Source organism: Grus americana, chromosome 6, assembly GCF_028858705.1.
Source record: "Grus americana isolate bGruAme1 chromosome 6, bGruAme1.mat, whole genome shotgun sequence".
In the NCBI taxonomy this organism is placed as follows: domain Eukaryota; kingdom Metazoa; phylum Chordata; class Aves; order Gruiformes; family Gruidae; genus Grus; species Grus americana.
The window spans coordinates 21,112,751-21,132,897 of record NC_072857.1 but is presented as its reverse complement, the minus strand read 5'-3'; the positions used below and the strand labels follow the sequence as shown (position 1 = coordinate 21,132,897).

At 36.6% G+C, this 20,147-nt stretch overlaps 1 protein-coding gene across 5 annotated transcripts in view; it reads left to right on the top strand.

The window, feature by feature from the left end:
- LOC129207790 (sodium channel protein type 1 subunit alpha) overlaps positions 1-20,147 on the top strand; it is a 97,236-nt gene that overhangs the window by 36,588 nt on the left and 40,501 nt on the right. For 2 of the 5 annotated variants that reach the window (XM_054829219.1, XM_054829221.1), the window contains 12 exons: positions 590-710; positions 4,782-4,869; positions 5,674-5,802; positions 6,512-6,603; positions 7,520-7,792; positions 13,331-13,394; positions 14,011-14,152; positions 14,308-14,514; positions 15,002-15,307; positions 16,043-16,423; positions 17,604-17,736; positions 18,595-18,833. In XM_054829219.1, coding sequence (XP_054685194.1) covers positions 590-710; positions 4,782-4,869; positions 5,674-5,802; positions 6,512-6,603; positions 7,520-7,792; positions 13,331-13,394; positions 14,011-14,152; positions 14,308-14,514; positions 15,002-15,307; positions 16,043-16,423; positions 17,604-17,736; positions 18,595-18,833 — 2,175 coding nt within the window. Of the gene's footprint in view, positions 1-589; positions 711-4,781; positions 4,870-5,673; positions 5,803-6,321; positions 6,414-6,511; positions 6,604-7,519; positions 7,793-13,330; positions 13,395-14,010; positions 14,153-14,307; positions 14,515-15,001; positions 15,308-16,042; positions 16,424-17,603; positions 17,737-18,594; positions 18,834-20,147 lie in introns of all 5 variants that reach the window. The other 3 variants (XM_054829220.1, XM_054829222.1, XM_054829223.1) reach the window with 3 other exon arrangements.

Genomic DNA, 20,147 nt, shown 5'->3' with positions numbered 1-20,147 from the left:
TGGTATGTATCTCTTTCCTCTGGTAAGGTGTATTCAGATGTCCACAGTCCTCAGAGATCTACCTAGTCATATCTGTATGTGTTACTGCTATTTCCCTCTCTCCTTAGCTGAAAGACCAAGAAAGAGACTAGAATAAAAAATATGAAAATGGGTAGTCTATTAAATCAGTTTCTATAAGGATTTCTCTTACTAACACATGATTAACATCCACAGGTAAGGTTTCCCTGCTTATGGTATTTCAAACAATAAGGAAGAAAGAGTTTTCTATGGTGAAACATAAATATAATTTTAGTTAATAATTTCTGCACCTTTTTTTAAAAGAAATACATCAATACTGAGGTTGCTTACTGAAGAAGTAGCATAAAAACATTAATGAATTGAACATTCTGTATTTAAAATTATATTTTCATATGTCAGGTACATCAGGTAAGTACCAGAAATAAGTTTTATTTCAAAAATGAGTCATGTTTTTTCTGTATTAGCTATTAAAAAAGTTACAATTTTGGTGATTGGTCACTAGGAACAGTTTTAAAATTAGCATCTACAGTGAATACACACTTATAAAGTATCTTTTCTTTCTCTTTTTCAGACCTTCATAGTATTGAATAAAGGGAAGGCAATCTTCCGATTCAGTGCCACCTCCGCCCTGTACATTTTAACTCCTTTCAATCCTCTTAGAAAAATAGCTATTAAAATTTTGGTACATTCATATCCTTTTTCAATGGTGTTTCAAAATGTTACACAGTGAAATTAAGAAAACTCATAACTCTTTCTATTTCATTGTAAATAAAAGTTTTCATAGGCTGTTAATTTTATTTTACAGTGGAAGACTTATGGTAAGTTTTTATAAATACTACAAAATATGTATGTATCATGTAGATGCATTTTAGCTATTATGTTGAATTTCAATACTTCTGCTGTACAAATCTGCAGATGGATTTAAGAATTCATTGGTGTCTGATGTTCATAACAGGTTGATGGGAATTTCTAGGGGGTGAGATTTTGGTGCATGTTTCTTGCAAATCTGGGAAAAGTAGTCACCAAATGAAAACTTCAGGGTGACAGTAAGTCTTTTAACATTGAACAGTTAGAGGCAGAAACCTTATTATAGAGACTGCTGGCAGAATCTTCTAGGTCTTCGGAAAAAGGAAGAAACAAGGCTGATTGCTGCTGACTCAGAAGACCTTTTCCTCTGAGCTCCCTGGAAGTTAAAGCAGTGAGAGAGGGGGAGGAATGTGTCTGGAGAGAAGTCAGGGAGCATTTGGGGGCAGTAGCTAAGGGACCTGACAGAGACCTACAGACACAATGGTGGTGATGGTGAGAAAATGCAGCCAAATACTGTCAGATAGAAGCTTCAAATGAATGCTCATCCATTCAAGTTATAGACTCCAATTTACAATATCTTCCAGCCCTGCATCTGTGCTAATTGTAGGTAATGTTTTTTACTGGCGTACTGATTACTGAGTTTGGTTTTGGTTTTAAGTTCCTCCTAGTTGTGTTCAAAAGAGTATCCAGCTGGTCTTAATGGCAGTCAGAACAAAAGCAATTCTAATAAAAAATATGCAATTCCAATATTTTTCCTTCTATCTATTAACTGATTGTGTGATCACGTAATTTAGCTCTATTGTAGGAAAAGGTTTCCTTTCACTATATGGACTGATTTCTTTTCAAACCAGCCAACTATGGGATGGGCTATTTTTATCTTAGATATAGATGCAGGGAGGGTATTTTTTTTATCTTAAACATAAGAATAGATGCATAGGTTCTTTTTTAATTTTTTTTTTAATTCAGTATAGTACAAACACTGCAAATATGAACTTTAACTAAGAACCATGTAATATGTTCCATAATGCAGTTTAGATTTCATCTGCTTATACAAGGTTAGCCATGTATAAGAAAAAAGATTAGGGGGTAATGTTGTTTATTATTTTTAATAATCCTCTGACTTTTATTGATAAACTCCACTGCCCTCACGTTTTGAGGTGGGCGTTTGGCATTTTGGCCATTGTAACAGAACTGTGCCTTTCACTTTCAGTGTGAAAGATGTGTGTTGAGCGCAATGAAATTGGCACAACAGCTGGAAAACCTTCATCTGTACATCCTCCAAATTCTCTGAACCTCTGTATAGGGCGCTCAGATCACATGTGTCCAGACACGTGGTCAGATGTTGCTCCCCCTGCAAAGAAACAGAGTGGGTTTCTTCCCAGGGCTCAGACACTTTCCCTGCCATGCTTCCTCACTGCCAGTACCTATTGTAATACCAGTGACAGGAACTGGTAACAGCGTGAATTTCTCTCTCTTGTGCTCTGCTGACTCACCACCTACTATTCTGCCTTTTGGTTTATTTCCCCGTTTTGACTGCCTGTCTTGAGTTAAGGTAGAGCATGGAACTGAGGGGGCAACACAAGAGTGATGGGAGATGGCTGGACTTTGGCAATTAATAGGAAAAGATGTTTTTTCCAGTCTTCATCTTCCACCAAGTCCACACAGCTGATAAGAGACTTCAATTGCTCCAATAATTGATTAGCTTGAGGCTTTATAGTGCCTCTAACCTGACTGCTTGCCTATATGGGAAGAGCATGAAAAAGACAATAAATTTCCATGAAGAAATCATAATATATCAGAATTGTTAACCTTTGTGTATAGTTGAATTATTATAGAACATCAAATAGTAAATTAAGGGAATGTTGAGGTTGTAAATCAAACACTCAAAATGTGAGAGAAGAAGGAACAGAGGCAGAGACATTGAATGTATCCGTTATGTTTGAGATTCCCATAAGGGAGAGCAGAGCCAGAGTTTGGATTTCAAAGTATGTTAGCCCTTACTGAGCATCTGCTCCCTTTCAGAGTGAACAGCACTTTGGCCACGCAGCTCACAGATGCGGCGAGTTACGTACAGTGAGCAAGGATCTACCTGTGGCCTTTGTTAGGAATGATACCTAGCTGTAAACACATAATACACCGCATAGTGATAAAACCTCAGCTCTCCTAAGAGGACATTCCACTTTTTGAACTGTTTTATGACACTACTGAAGCTGCAGCCAGGCATCTCCAAGTTTTTCAACAACCAAAATGGATTCTCTTTAAATAAAGGAATTTCCCAATTATATTAAGTCAGACGCTTTAGAGCTGTCTGTGGACTGTGAGGACAAGCATTGTAAGGCATTCTAATCACTTATCCTAAGCCACTGAACAATGATTTTTACTGTACAGAGCTTGTATGGCAACATGATCTTCAAAATGAGTTAAGTCACTTCATGAAAGATCTCACAATATTCACTGCTTGGTAGGACATTTAGACAAAGGTCACCTACATACTTATGGGAATCAGGCAGCTAAATCCTTCCCTATGATTTGAATGTTTACTTGAAAAGATATGCTCAAGTTTGAATTGTTCAGTAGCTGCAAGCGATGATCTTAATGTTTGCACCAAATTTCTGCAAAGTTTAGGCTGAGATGTTGCTTTTCCTATTCTTCCTTCACCTAGAGTGATGGGTTGGTTTTCCGGTTTTTTTGTCCATGGTATGCTATGTGCTTGATTAAATAAATAAATAAATAAATGTTCCCAGGCTCTTATATACAAGTTTATCTGTAAATGGATTTCTTCAATTTAAGCTGCCTTCTTTGCCAGTTATGTTGGTGCAACCATTTTTAAGGAACATATCATTTAGAGAGATGAGTAAAGGAAAAATTAGAGTTAACAATGGCAAAAAGGTGGAACAGTTCTTATTTTTTGCTGCCATCATGTGGCCGTTTTGAGTCAGGTTTTGGCCTGGTTTGGTTACTTCAGTATTTCCAAGTGTTTGAATAATCGGGTTTACTTCATTGCCATGAAAAGGGAAGGACCACACTATTTGTAGAGCCAGTGATCTTGTAAACCAAGAACATCACATTGGGTCTAATGAAGCCCCAGCGGACTGTCCCACCTCCCTACCAGAAGCCCCTTTGAGCTGTAAGTCTGGGTTTCATAGTCCCAGAATAACTAATTGTACCTTGCTGGAACTCTAAATAAAAATTAATTTTCATTCTAATCTTCACCAGTTTTCTATACTTTTCAAGCAGCTGACCACAAAGTACTATTGAACCATTTTCAAATTATAGCACTGGTAGAACAAGAGCTGCTTCTTTTCCTGCTAACACATGTTTTGAGAGAGCCCAAAAATAATATTGGAAAATTACTCACCTTAATCTGTGAGCTCTCTGTGGATTTCTGTTTCACTGACTGAAGCATGTACTGCCGAGCTACTGATAGGGAAACATGGAATACAGTCACTTCAGGAATTAAAACCAGTATTCTGTGTTTTGTTCTGTGTTTTTGCCAGACTGGCTGTGCTGGGGTGGTGCACGCTGTCTCTACAGCTCTGACTCATGGTAAATGGGATAAACTTTTTTACCTTGCATATGCCGGCTGTTGAGTTTAGTACCAATACTCTAGAAGTGAAAGATTAATGCTTATTCAGTCATGTTAGGTACTTGCAGAAGAATACTGTTTTACTTATTTCGGTTTTGGCTGTTACTCAGCTCACATTACCTCCTTCACCTCTCAGTACCAGCTGAAAACAAAACATGAGAACATCAAGAAATCAACATCAGAACATCAAGACTAATATTCAAGATTAATGTGCTAAAGTGAAAACTACCAAGTTAAACAAAATATATGTGCAATGTTTACCAAAGTCTAAACGATTTGTAGAAGTGGCAATATTTTACTGTATTTAAGATAGATGGCTGATGTGATATTGTATGAATTTCTATAATGTTTTCCTTAACTATATCTACATTATTCAGCATGCTTATCATGTGCACTATTTTGACCAACTGTGTATTTATGACCATGAGTAACCCTCCAGACTGGACAAAGAATGTAGAGTAAGTTGCCTATGTTATTTAAAGATATCTTTGACTGTTCCTCTAGAAGTCAGCATGCCAGTAACTGCAGTTATGTGTGCTGGCAGGAACTATCATGAGACACTACTACTATTTCCTCTCTAAACTATGTAGAAAAGTTGAATAATTATTTAAATCTCCTTCTAGTAGAACAATTGGGTAGAAAAATTGAATGTTGTTTACAGATAGTATTCTACTGAGATTCCACTAGTTCTCTTTCATCTTCATGGTTTAGTATCTACCCAGTGTATTCCCCCATCCTTTACACCACTGCATTGACAGCAGAACCATGGCCATCTGTTTGTAGACGTCAGTTAAGGACAGCACATAAGCAAAAGTATTCCTAAAGTCAGAATTCAATGCATTCCTACGTTCTTCCCTTTTTAGAGTTAATACCAGATGGTTTAGATGTTAGTGATTTGGACAGCGTCCAGTAACTTATGCTTACAACATTTTTCGTTAACGGTAACTGATCTAGTGTTGAATACTTTTGAACTGAGTATCACTGATATATTTTTAATACATATCATTTGATGGATTTATTTATTTTGATTTTATTTACAAGATCAGGACTGCTGTACTTCAACAGCATGTCACAACTAATGCATGTAAATACACAAGTATATATGATAAATATAATGCATTTTAGAAGAAATTGCTTATTTACTGTATTTCTTTTCCAGTTTTCAAATAAAACACTCTTTCATTTGATTGTCAGGTTTTTATCAGAATACCAATGTATAATGTTGCTACTTATTTTGATTCAATTTTTCCTATATTTTCCAGGTATACGTTCACTGGAATTTACACATTTGAGTCACTCATAAAAATCATTGCAAGGGGCTTTTGCTTAGAAGATTTTACTTTTCTTCGAGATCCATGGAACTGGCTTGATTTCACTGTCATTACCTTTGCGTAAGTTTTTGTTTTTTGCTTTTACTTTGAAAGTGAAGGGCAAAAAGGGCATGAAATTAGTATCGATGCATATCAATTTCATTAAATGGAAATTCTTGTATGGATTTACTTTTTTCTAAAACAATTTTCACATTCTAAGATGCATATTTTGATGTAAACATAAATACTGCAGAAGCCGTTAGTACAGCTAGTATTAGAGAGGCTAATTTCATGTCCTGCATTTTTTTTCTCTGAGCAGAAAAGGAGCATCCCTTTGACTTCATTCTCCAAACTTACCAATCTAGTCTAGATAAATTTTAGGCTTTCAAAGTTAAATCACTGCGATTCACTTCAGAGACATTTAATTTAACTGAAGGCTCTGAAAGCATATTAATGCAAGGCAAACTGCAGTGAAAGGTAAACCTCTGACTGTTGCTATTTAATTTTTTGCTAAAAACGCCAAAGCGGTCTTGATGAAAGACCCAAGTAAGTAGCATAAACTTTGCCTAAATTCTGAATAACTGTGATTTAATCCTACAGGTATGTAACAGAATTTGTAAACCTAGGCAATGTTTCAGCTCTTCGAACTTTCAGAGTATTGAGAGCTTTGAAAACTATTTCTGTAATCCCAGGTAAGAAGTAACTGGTGTAAGGTGTTAGGCCCCTTGTACCTCCCAACTGTTCCTTTTTATCCTGTCATTGTGTTTGTGTGTGAACTCCCCTATTACAGATATGTGACAGAGTTTGTGGACCTGGGCAATGTCTCAGCGTTGAGAACATTCAGAGTTCTCCGAGCTTTGAAAACAATATCAGTCATTCCAGGTGAGAGCTAGGTTAAACACTGAGGCTGACTTTAGTTCACTGAAATGGAATTCATATTTTTTAAACATAAGTCTTATTTCTTTCCACAAAAAAGCAGGAATCGGAAGATATTAGGATTCACTGAAATCTCTGATTCATTGCTTTTTAACATGAGCTCTTTCCTTTTGAAATCAGCCTTTGAGTTTAACAGATTCTTGCATGAGACATTGCAGTACACAGCGTGTGTGGTTTGCATCGTATGATGTCAAGCTTTCTTCTCCACATTCAACGAATATCAGTAACCCTGAAGTTTTCTTACCTATGTGTATCTTACCTACATGATGTTATGTGGTATTTGTTGTGAATATTTGTGTCTGAAAAATGGAACTGTTTGAAATGTTGACTTAGTAAGAAGATGAAGGAATAAGATAATAAAGAATAGCATGGGCATTGCATGGGGGATTTATTATCTTAAAATTCTATGATTTTCCAAACCATCTCCAGTTTTATAGCATTAAATTTTAACCCTATTTATTGTTGAACAGGCTTTTTACTACTGTCTTCTAAATCTAGTATGTTATAAAACTGATAGTAGCCAAGGTTTGGGGCAAGAGGTATTGACAAATTAAAAGGAAGAAGACTTTTATGTGAGATTCATGTACAGCATGAATAAAAAAAGTCACTTGTTTTAGCATTAAAACAAGTGTTTTGAAATATATGCAACTCATTCCATTCACAGTTTCAAATGAACATAAATTTCAGCTATTTATTCATTTTCACAAGTGAAAAAGCTCTTCACAAAAATGTTATTTCACAGACATTACAATCATTTATTTGGGCTTCTGCATGAAATTTATAACTTTACTGGGAGACCCTGTCATTTTTATGCTTTAAAAAAGTTTTGAACATCAGAATAAAAATTCCTTTGCATTTGCAGGCTTGAAGACTATCGTGGGAGCCCTAATTCAGTCTGTGAAGAAGCTCTCGGACGTTATGATCCTGACTGTGTTTTGTCTGAGTGTATTTGCACTAATAGGGCTGCAGCTGTTCATGGGCAACTTGAGGAATAAATGCCTGCAGTGGCCTCCGGAAAATTTTACTCTGGAAACAAATATTACTTCCCAGCTAAACAGTACCATAGGTGAAAATGGTACATTGGTTAATTCAACAGTGACTCCATTTGACTGGAAGGGGTACATTGAAGATGAAAGTAAGTATTGTCAGCATAATTCTTATTGAAGTGATTTGTGGCTGACCCAGTTCTTAGAAGTAAGGAGAGAAAGGGATGATACATTTAGTTAAGACAGCAGAAGTGTTTTCTCTCTTAGATCTGCTCCAAAGGCTGGCATGGAAGAGGGAACAAGGGACATGGTCTCTCTACCTGATACAGCTCTTTACCTCTGCTCCCTCTCAGCTCCCTCAGCAGCCAAATCCACATCTCCCCTGAGACAGAAGGAGGTCCAAAGGAGTTCTTAAAACTGCTTAACAGTCTTAAACATTTTCCATTCCCATACTCCAAAGCAAGATCAGCAACTGACTGCTATGTCATTTCTGACAGATAACAAAGACTTCTGACATTCAGTGAGGACTCCAGTAATGGAGTCTTCAGTATTTTCACCATCTATCCATTCTTGTGCTTCACTATCCTTATTATTAGGAAGGGGTTTTTTTAAGGTCTAACAAATTTTCCTGCTGCAATTTAACCTCTTTGTTCTTATCAACTTCACCACAGGCATCAAAACCAAATTATTCCCTATCATTAATCATTGTCTCTGAGGTATCTAGAGACTATTCTTATGTTGCCATGCCCTGTTGTCTCCTCTTTCAGTCTTCTTTTTGTATGCTAAGCAACCCAAATCATTGACCTTTTTCTCCTACAATTTATTTTCTAGATCTTGATCTCACATCTGGATCCTTTCTTGTTCGTAAATACCCTTCTTAAAGTGCAGTACCCACATCTAGGCATTTCTTGTCTGCACAAGGCATACTAAGTAGAGAAGAAAGAATATGTGTTAGCATAGTAACTTACACTTCTGTTTTATATATCTTAGGCTAGGACTTGCCATTGTTTATAATTGTAACATCATTAAATCCCGTTCAGCTTGTGGCCTACCTGCCTCCTGAATCTTTTACAGACTTTTACCTCATTGAGTTCCCACTTTGTGTTTGCACAGTTCATTGTTTCAGCCTGAACAGCACCCTATTTTTTCAGACCATCTCTCCAACTGCCCTGGATCTTTTAAAGTGCAATTGTTTCCTCAAACTCACCACCATCCTTATCAGATCAGTATCATTTGCAAATCTGATAAGCGGTCTTCCATCACCTAGATTAGTTAAAACCTTGAATAGCAGCAATCTCAGAGAAACCTCTTCAGAAGTTGTTTTGCTACATCTTTCCATTTTGATAATTTCCCAAAGTATGATTTTCCCACCAGTTTTGCTGATACAGAGCAGTCTGTCAGACTGAGAATAAAGAAATGCATTTCAGTACAGTTAAATGTGAGGTTATAAACCTAAGCTCCCTATCCGAAAAATCAATGCTGCACAATTCATGTTGAGACAGGTTCGTGTGCATAAAGACTGTAGCTGGTGGCATACGTCATCTCTAACAGTGAAAGTTATTTCTGGAGGAAAAAAAGAACTGAAGGGGAGAGAGAGAAAGAAAAGGGAAGGGGAAAGGGAAAACTGACTGCAGCAGCCAGCTATGAAGAGGAGTGGTGGGGTCCCCAGGTGAGTCTCCTCCCCTGGGTATCCTTTGCAGAGCAGCAGTGATCACTCCATAATCCTTTTCCCATAGCAACTGTGTAGTTTTCATTAGCATCTCCTCAAACTCCCTACAGGTTGTTCCTGCTTACAGTGCTATTAGCACTAATTGGAAAGCACTTTAATCAGGGTGGATGCTGCATGGTTGGTTGGTTTTTAAGCTTGTACATGCATGTTATTAGGTCACCTAATATAAACAAAAAACTACAAGCAAGGAGTAGGAAAAAAGGGGAGAAGGAGGGGTGAATCTCACCCCCAGACAATTTCTTCCCATGAGTACCTGCTGCAACAATAGTGCGTTTGCAGGTGTAACATCATGAGAATAACAGCAACATGAAAAGCAGCATGAGAACAAAGGCAAAATAGTGCCACAGAGGCTCTGGAAAACACTGCCACAGCAGCTTACATGAAAGGTTGCAGAGCTGCAACTGAGAGGCAGGATATAGACAATTGGAAAGCCCTTAGCAATAGAGAGGCTAAGGCACCTAAGGCATTGTGAAGCGGCCAGGACTCTGACAAATTAAGGCTAAAGCTCTGCAGCCAAAAAGCTAAACAGTATCCTGTTCACATAAATAAATTATTGACCTGGAAGGCAGTATTACCCTGGTATTTAGCACTACTGCAGTTGCTACTGGAATACTATATAAAGTTCAATTTAGATAGAATGCTGAAAAATTGGAGGATGTTCAGAAAAGAGCAGAATGATTAAAGGGTTGGAAAACATGCTTTATACCAAGATAGACCAGGAGCTCAACCTACTTAGCATATCAAAGACACAGTTTAAGGGGTGATTTGATCACAGTTGAGATAAACCTCATGGGGAACAGAAATTTCATCATAGATATATCTTTGATCTAGCAGGCAAAGATATAACGGGTTCAAGAGCTGCAAGTCAAAGCCAAATTTCAAATAGAAGTAAGACAGCTTCTAACTGTGATCACACAGCTGATCAATGACTATGATGGATTTCCATCTGAATTTCTTAAATTAAGATGCAATCTTTTTGTGAAACTCACTTTACTTGAACATGTGAATTCATGGAAATCCCATGTCACAGAGTAAAACAAAGTCTAAGCAAAGTCTCCTAATGAAGACCTAGACTTCAAGGTCAAACTTAATTTTCTGGCTTTTTAATAAAGAATGTATAAATTCAGCCTCTGATTTCATTTGATTTAAAGAAGAGCTGAAGCACCTTGAAAAACAAAGCTGAATTGAATTAGTTACAGAAAACACTTTATTGAATGGCTACTTGACCCTTTGGTATTTTTACACAGGATTTCGTATGTATTATGAAATTTATAATGAAATTATGAGTCTTATTATGAAGTTAATAAGCTTGTCCTTGCTTACCAGCAGTTTCAAAGAGAAAAATTATCTTCTTGCAGCTTCCTGCTCTCTTCTTCCACGTGGGCAGAGAGGATACAGAAACCCTTAAACCAGCTGTGTCACACGGCAATAGAAGGGGCTTATCCGGTGCTCGGAGCAGTGCAATGGCACTGTCTTTTGTAGGAATTATAAAAGTTTTTATGCCAATAGTTGTGTATACTATACAGAAAAAGGCATGTAAACCCTAATTTTGCCACTGAGCTCATTTTTTGGAAATACCATCTAGAGAAACTTTATGTAAGCATTCCTGGCATTAATGAGTCAAACAGTCTTTTCTTTTTTCCCTATTTTTTTTTTCCAACATAGAAAATCTGATAAAATTAATGCTAGATAAGTTTAAGTTTATCTTGGCAAGCTTGCCATAAGCAAATTTTTCTGGGCATTATCATCTCACAATCTATTATATGAAATAACAATTATTCTCAGTCATTACCCTAGGTTTACCCAAACAACTGTAAATTCCTTTGAAGTGTTTATCTACCAGGGATTTTTTCCCATTTCCCAATCAAATAAAGGGGAGCCAAACATATACGTTTGATGTAGTGAGGGACTTTTCACATTACTTTAGTAAGATACAATTCAGCGTTTTGCATCGAGTTAGGGACATATGCTTATACTGCTTGGCTTGTGTTATAAAAATTTTTCTATCATGACAATATTCTGAGCAATTGTCACAGTTGTATCAGTGCACTCAGAGAAAGCCTGGGTGGCTGCTATTTCTGCAGAGCTGGCAAGTACAGTGTGCTTGCAAAGCATATCTTATCTCAACCACAGAGCTTGAATGCAGACCCTGTTTCAGCAGTTCAGCTCAGCTGATGCAGTACTGATCATGACTGCTCCATGGAAACTACATCAAGTCAGGTTTGCATTCTTCCCAACCAGCTGCTGTGTTCCAGTGTGTTTTAATCATGATTAGCTGACATAATGCAGAATAAGATTTGCCTCATAGGGGTCAGCTGTGGTCAGCATCCTGGCAGCTAACCTTACTATTTACAGCTGTGTTTCAGCAGAGTGCAACTCTGCAATGCATACCAGCCCAGAATGACAGCAGTCACGCACAGGGTTGTACGCTTTGCACAGTACAGAAGATTGTTGCCTGTAAGATACGAGTGTATCACTAGGCACTGAAACTGAGTCCTTCACAGAGTATCAGAACAAGGTCTACATACGGCTTAAAACCTAACTTTTCCAAATGGTGAATTTCGCTCACAGGATGGAGAGATGCAGCTAGCCAGGATACTGTGTTCCTTCTGCCTCAAATCAATGTGCTAAGCCAGGAGCTTGTGACATCTCCTCAGACTCAGAATTCATCAGCTTCTGTAGGAACCCTGCTTGGGCAGCACAGCCGGCACAGCCACAGTCAAGTTTAAACTCGGCTGTGCTGGTAGCATTTCAGATAAGATCATTTTAAGGGAATCTAACAGGCCAGTTCAATGGAAAAGAAATTCAATGGGGTGTTTAAGTCTTCTCAGGAAGCAAAAAAGGTACTGCCTTAACTCTGAAGCTCCTGTGCTTCAGAAGTATTGGAAGCTGGGCAGGTGCTCAGGGGAGCATCACCATGTCCCTGCCCTGTCCTTACAGACATCCTGAGGCAATGCTTTTGGTCTCCCTCAGAAATGGGATACTGGGCTACATGGTCTGACCCTACATAAATTGCGTCCCTAAGCCTGTGACCAAATGGGAGATCACTGCTACAGGAGGAAGCTCCCTCTGTGATAATTCTTCCAAAATCAAGAGCTTAGCAACTGTAGGCATCTGCTTTGAGGGGAAAAAGAAAAGCACTTCTCAAGGATACAGTCAAACTGAATCTTAATAAGGACAATGTTTTGTGCATCATCTCTTTATTCTTCTAAGAATAGACAGGTCAATGTCTTTGTTGTTTAAACCATCTAAAATGTGACTTAAATACAGAATTACTGTACAGATTATGGGATGGTTGGCTACAGGGCAATTTAGTGGAATTAACCCAATTTTTCTTATTTAAGGTGATCAATAATTTCATCATATACTCCTACAATCCTACCTACACAAGTCAGTGACTGTTGCAGTAATTCTGTCCGAGTTAAATTTAGATCCATACCAGGGCCTTCATACCAATCAGCAGGCTAATTGCAGTGTGTACACAACCGTAACAGTGAGAGCCATTGGCAGCTGGGTGGTTTTCTGCAGAGCTCGCATGTTACATAACTGTCACAAGTGTTTGTAAGTGACAAAGTGGAACCCTTGACAAATAAATTATCGGTATTTTTCTTTTCAGATACAATTTAATTATTATAATAAATAACTGTAAAATATAATTTCGCAAAGTGTGATTTAGTTCAGTGATCAGACTGAAGGGAGCATTGTACATTTCATGTACAGAGTTTTTAGTACATTTTGTCATTTTAACAGTAAGTGCTATGAGTGATAGCACTTACTGCAATTCATGTTGTCATTTACTCCAAAGTTATGGTCCTACTGAAAAAATAATACTGCTTGTTTAAAATTGCATCTGAAATCACCTCAACACTTTTAGAGCAGAACTGTTTATTTCATAGGGCTCTAAGAAAACTTTCATATTCAGAATTTTATAATTTTATAAAAATTCTTTTCTAAACAGGTCATTTTTATTTTCTGGAAGGGCAGAACGATGCTCTGCTTTGCGGAAATAGTTCTGATGCTGGGTAAGATCAAATGCCATCATATTATTGCACTGTGTAGAATTTAGATCCGTGTTCTTTAGATGTGCAGGTGGAGGGCAGCTATATTTTGAGTGACCACTTTCTTTCACATAAGAAATACTAGGATTTTGCACTCACTGAGGATTTGGGTTCTTGGTCAGATCTCAGTGGATTGGTTAGATCAGCTTAGTCTTTGTATGAACGAATCAATTATTTGGTATTAGTGTAGCTCCCACTTGGATGAGAAGTAACAGAGACAGCAGCTGGAAAATGCATTTTGCGTGTTATTTTGCAGTTCCAGCTGCACATGTAAGTACTAAAGCTTGGACAGTAGAAAACACTGATGTTGACATTAATGTTACAACATTAATAATTAATTATTTGGAATATTATGTTTTAGAAGCTTAGATTAAACTTTTAACACTGTTTTTAGGTGCCTTTCCTGCTTAAATTTTCTAGTTTCCTTTAAAATAATTTTCTATTAAAAATCACAACTGGTATTATTTCTAGTCTGATTAACTAAAGAAAAATCCACTTTTTAATCCTAATCTTCTCCTGGACATTCCAGGTGATAATATTAAAATAACTCTATAAGGTAACACCCAGTGTGTCTTTGTAGGCAGTGCCCAGAAGGATATACATGCGTGAAAGCTGGTAGAAACCCCAATTACGGCTACACAAGTTTTGACACCTTCAGCTGGGCTTTCTTGTCACTATTTCGCTTGATGACGCAAGACTTCTGGGAAAACCTTTATCAATTGGTGAGAATTTTTTAATGCAGAATTGACTAAATATGTTTGTACCAATAATGCAAGAGGCATAAATTAAATTTTCTTATGTTATCTTAATTTTAACAATATGAAAACCAGAACTTTTGTTAACCTATTCTTGCTTACAAATGTGTTCTTATTTCCAGACTCTACGTGCTGCTGGGAAGACATACATGATATTTTTTGTTCTGGTGATTTTTCTGGGCTCTTTCTATCTGATCAATTTGATCCTGGCTGTGGTTGCTATGGCCTACGAAGAACAGAATCAAGCAACCATGGAAGAGGCAGAGCAGAAAGAGGCAGAATTTCAACAGATGCTGGAACAACTGAAGAAGCAACAAGAAGCAGCTCAGGTATAACTTATGGTGTAGTAATGCAGAAGTGTATGGAAGTAATTTTACTAGAGATATTCACCCTCCACTTTCTGAATTTGGAGTTATAAAACACTCTGTTGGGCTTTCAACAGCAGAGCTAGCTCAGAGATTTTCTCTTCTGCACTAAAGACATTGTACTGTGAATGATCCAGCCATAATCAAGAAGGAATATTCAAAACTAGGTATACATTATTCATTATGTCTGTCTTGGTCTACTGTCATTAATAGAGCCTGTTAGACTTCTGCATTTTAAAACTACTCATGAAAGATGGAAGAAGGCTATGACTAACACAGACCTTGAGTCAACTGAGTAATAAAGGTTAGAAAAAAAATAGAAAGATGATATCCTATGGAAAGTGTTAAGATCCAGGGTGTTTGGACTAGAAATTCTGTATAAGTAAATTTTAAAGCCCCCCTTGATGTTGTGGTTTGCTCAGTGACACAAATCCATTCTGCAACATGGCAGGCAGCAGCGGTGGCAGCGGCAGCAGTAACAGCATCTGCGGAGTCCAGGGAGCCCAGCGCTGGGGGAGAAGCAGGAGGGCTCTCAGAAAGTTCCTCAGAGGCATCAAAATTGAGCTCAAAGAGTGCAAAAGAGAGGAGAAATAGAAGGAAAAAAAGAAAACAGAAAGAGCAATCTGGAGGAGAGGAAAAAGATGAAGATGAATTTCACAAGTCTGAATCAGAGGACAGCATCAGAAGGAAAGGTTTCCGATTATCTATTGAAGGCAATAGATTGACATATGAAAAGAAGTATTCTTCTCCACATCAGGTATTTCATATAGTTGTTTTTAGTAGAAGCATACATTTAAAGCATCGTAGGCCGTTACAAAATAACTTTAGTCTTCCTGGTACTGTATTATGACCCTACTGCCTAATGAAAGGAAAGACTGAGATTTTCATTAAACTTTATTATTGTTGCTAGTGCTTGAGAGAAAGTGCTATAGCTGCTAGATTGTCTTATGAAAAAACACAGAGAATTAAATGTAACTTCATATCTCTATTCTTGTAATGGGATTGCTTAAAAATCATATTAAAATATTCTCTAATTGATTCGGGGGGGATATTAGAGTGATTATATATTATCTAGACTTATTAAAATGCTACAGTATTTTTCCATTCTGATAGCCTCATATTTTCTTCCTGTTTCAATGATGTTTGGAGGTTGGTTCAATATGTGCAGGATGCTGCATACTTGAAAGAATGTGCGTGTATAGACTCCCTTTCTTGCTTGATGGGTATTGTGCAACTACTCTACTCAGCAACTCTAACTGATGTTAGGAGAAAGGAGTGCTCAAAATTGGTTTTGTCTTAAGAATCCATGAACAGTGATATTTTTATCTGCAAAATATAAATATAATGAAATACATACAAAAATTTCACAGCAGCATTTAGCTTCTGGGAAAAACGGTTACTCTCATATAAGAAAAAAACCCCTATGCTATCCTAATAACAATGCTAAGTTCAAAGGTTTCAGCTAATAATCACAAATTTTGTTTGCCTGCAGTCTTTGCTGAGCATTCGTGGCTCCCTGTTTTCTCCAAGGCGCAACAGCAGAACAAGTCTTTTCAGCTTCAGAGGTAGAGCAAAGGATATAGGATCAGAAAATGACTTTGCTGATGATGAGCACAGCACTTTTGAAGACAATGATAGCAGAAGAGATTCTCTCTTTGTGCCGCGCAGACACGGTGAACGGCGCAACAGTAACATTAGTCAGGCCAGTAGGTCATCCAGGATGCTGACAGTGTTTCCAGTGAATGGGAAGATGCACAGCACTGTGGATTGCAATGGGGTGGTTTCCCTGGTTGGTGGACCATCTGTTCCTACATCGCCTGTTGGACAGCTTCTGCCAGAGGTGATAATAGATAAACCAGCTACTGATGACAATGTAAGAAAGTTTTAAATAGCTTAGGCATCGTGGCTTTTTCTTACTGCACCAGCCAGTGTTTTCTACAGAATGGAACCCTTGGCAATGCTTCCTGGTTGGTCAAGCTGTGAATGCTCGTGCATCTTGTAAAATCTTTAATAAATAAACCAGCTAAGATAGGTTTGCAACCTAAGCATTTACTTACACATATTCTCATAACTAACAAATACAATTCACAGTTTCCAAGTAATAAAATATTAACTAAGTTACACATAAAAGCACTATGCTTTACTGTATTACTGTGCTATACTTTTGCTGATCTAAAGGTCTGTCTGGCTGAGGTCTGCAAAATCAGTTACTATACAGTTGAAAATAGTATACAAAAATGTTATCATATAACTGCAATCTATATGATGCTGCTATTACCACTTTATCAAAATTAGCATTATTAGTTAATTTTGATAACATTCTTCCTTATCAGTCCCGTTAAAAATGTAAGGAAGTTGTCAATTCTTTATTATCATTTATTTCTCAGACCTATATATTTTCCATCCGTTGCTGATGGAGGTCTGTAGTACAGATAACAAAAGTTCATTGGAAGATCACATTTCAATATATACTTCCAAAAATACAAATGTCTCTGTGAACATATGTGCAACATGTATTGCTCCCATTCTCTTACCATACATAAGGTAAGAGAAGATGTCTCAAAAAAATTTCTTGCTTAGTTCAAAGTTGTCTACTCACATTACTAAAAAAATACTAGCATGAGGAAGCATGAGAAAGTCAGACTTTTCTTACTTGCTACAGTTTGCCTAGGGGAAAAGACTGTTATGTTGCAAAACCCAGAATATTCTGGCAGCAGGAGCAAGGAAAAACATTACAGTTTGCAAAAATTTTATACAATATTTTGAACTCAATCCATTTCCATTTTTTTAAATCATTTTTCATAGCTTGAAGGAAAGAAATGCAAAAGTTAAGTAAATAAACTCTCTCTCAGTCTTGAACAGTAGGTAACTATTGCCTCATATCATTTAAAAATTGTTTAAAAGATACTAAAGAGTAATAAAAGTCTGACATGATAAAAATTGAAGTGCACGAAGCACGTATCCAAGCTAAGATATTAATAACAGGGTTCTATATAGTATTTGCTTATCTTATTACTCCAACATGGTCTCAGCTATTATTGTTCTCTGTATAGGGCACCACTACAGAAACAGAAATGAGGAAGAGAATATCAAGCTCTTTCCACGTTTCTATGGACTTCCTGGAAGATCCTGCTTTAAGGGAAAGAGCCATGAGTATTGCTAGCATCCTCACAAACACTGTGGAAGGTGTGTGCCTTGCATAGCCTAATATTTACTACCTGGTTTTTCAATGGACTTCTGAAAATTTGAGTTTAAAATTAAAAACTGATTTAAAATAGCTTAATTAACAGACACCATCCCACAAACCAACACATATTTATCAGTAAACTGAAAGCTTTTTATTCATTAAGGTTATTACCCAAGTAAGCGTTAAACTTACTACATAAAAAAGCATTTCTATCTCATTGTTTTGCCACCATCTACCTCATGGTCATCAGGACTATATGTTTGATGGTCATAACTGAGTGGATGCTTATGTATATTTATGAAAAATATATTCTTGGACACAAAAAGGCCACTGAACATTTTTCAAATATATGCAACCATTGTTAAAAAATTTATATATTTTTAACAGTTATATTTATTCAATTACTGTTTAAAGAAGTGCTGTTATAGGTGATAAAAATGCTTTTTTCTTGAACTAGGAATTAAAATTATATTGAAAATTTTTACCTAAACACCACAAATTTCAAAATAAAAATATTTACATAATATAACAGTAAGTGGGAGGAACAGGCTGAAGTGTAATCAAGGAACAATAAAAAACATAATACAAATCTATGCATAAATTGATCCCGATCAGAACAGTGATTGGAATACAAAGAAGTTGTGCTTGATAGATAAGCTTTGAACAAAATAAATACATTTGATAGCAATTTTTAAAGACTTTCTTGAAAAGCCTTGTAAAAAAAGTATAAAGGGTATGCTTATAGGAGGTTAATGAGTACCAGTTCAGAATGACAACTTGCCTTGTACAATTCATATAGGATTGAGAAATATTAGAACAGTCACACAGTTACCTGTATGAACTTTCTTTTCCCACAGAACTTGAAGAATCGAGACAGAAATGCCCACCATGCTGGTATAAATTTGCGAATATTTTCTTGATCTGGGACTGCAGTCCACATTGGTTAAAAGTAAAACATATCGTCAACTTAGTGGTAATGGACCCGTTTGTTGACCTGGCTATTACAATTTGCATTGTTTTAAATACACTTTTTATGGCTATGGAACATTATCCGATGACCGATGAATTCAATAATGTACTTTCAGTTGGAAATCTGGTAAGTCTATTGGGTTTTTATGTTCATGATTTGTAAGGAAGTATGTCTGAAATAACTGAAAGAAGGAGTTTTAACAGCTTTTTTTGTTATTATTCTTTAGAAAGTAGATTTATTGGACATTTATTGGCCTCCAGATATGACTCTATCAGAACATTTTTGGAAATTTCAGTGTCAACCCTGGCTCATGTAACTTAGGATACTGTAAAATCAATATATTGCAGTGTTCTGCTAAACCAAATTAAAAATTTAAAAAATGGCACTGATGCTATATTAAGTAAAGTCCATCTTAAACAGAAGTTGATTTATCTAACTACTGAACCAGTAAATGCTTTACTTCCATAAAAAGACACTATGCAAATAAAGGTAGTGTTACTTTTTCAATCAATGCAATACAAATCTTTAAATTATGAATGTGTTTTTAATTGCTCTGTTTCCTGAGCACAGGTTTACAATAGCTAAAAATTTAAAAGCATTTCTAGAATTTTCTTCTGTAAAAGACTTTATGTGGATATGTGGATTGTTTTCTTTATATGCTTTATGTAAAACTATGAAAAATATCCTGCAGTACTTTTTCCTCTTACAGTTTTTATTTTTTTATCATCATATAATTAGTAAGATATCTTTTCCTCATGTTGTCAACTATATTTTCTGCCTTCTACTTCAAACAGATAAATTATTAAAGAATTCAGGAGTTAATTTTTTGTAGCTCTGATGCTTTTGAACTGACAGGTTTGATCACATAGAAGTATCTGCAGCTGCAGTCCTACTTTGTCTCTTATTTTAAGAATTGATTTCTTATAATGGGATTTTTAATAATCTTTGTTTTGTAATGAGGAAAAAATATCTCAAATCATGTAAATAACTACAGAATTTAGAAGGGAGAATTAACAGACAAATACATAGCTGGTTTTCACATACTTAAAATAAGGGAAACTGAATCTGAGTTTCCCAGTAAAATGTAAACTCTTGTAGCATTTTATAGGCTGGTTTTGTCAACCAAGAAAATGCCATATAAATCTCAGTGTTCATCTGACTACAAACGGAGTGCAAGAAGACCTGGCTATAAGCACCACGCTCTTCCAGTCTTAGGCTCCCTGACATAAATCCCTTATGCAATGTAGAGGCTCTCGGGGTTCACCTGCTCCAGTAGTTCCACTGTAAAGCTCCTTGAGAACCTCACCGTCCTGATTGCTAGGAACCTAAGTCAGTGTTTCAAACTGAAACACTTTCATTCGTGACTCTTCCTCAGTGGTTCCAATCCTGTAGCTTAAAAAATAGTAACCTTTCCCTCTCCAGTGTTTATGTCTGGAATGT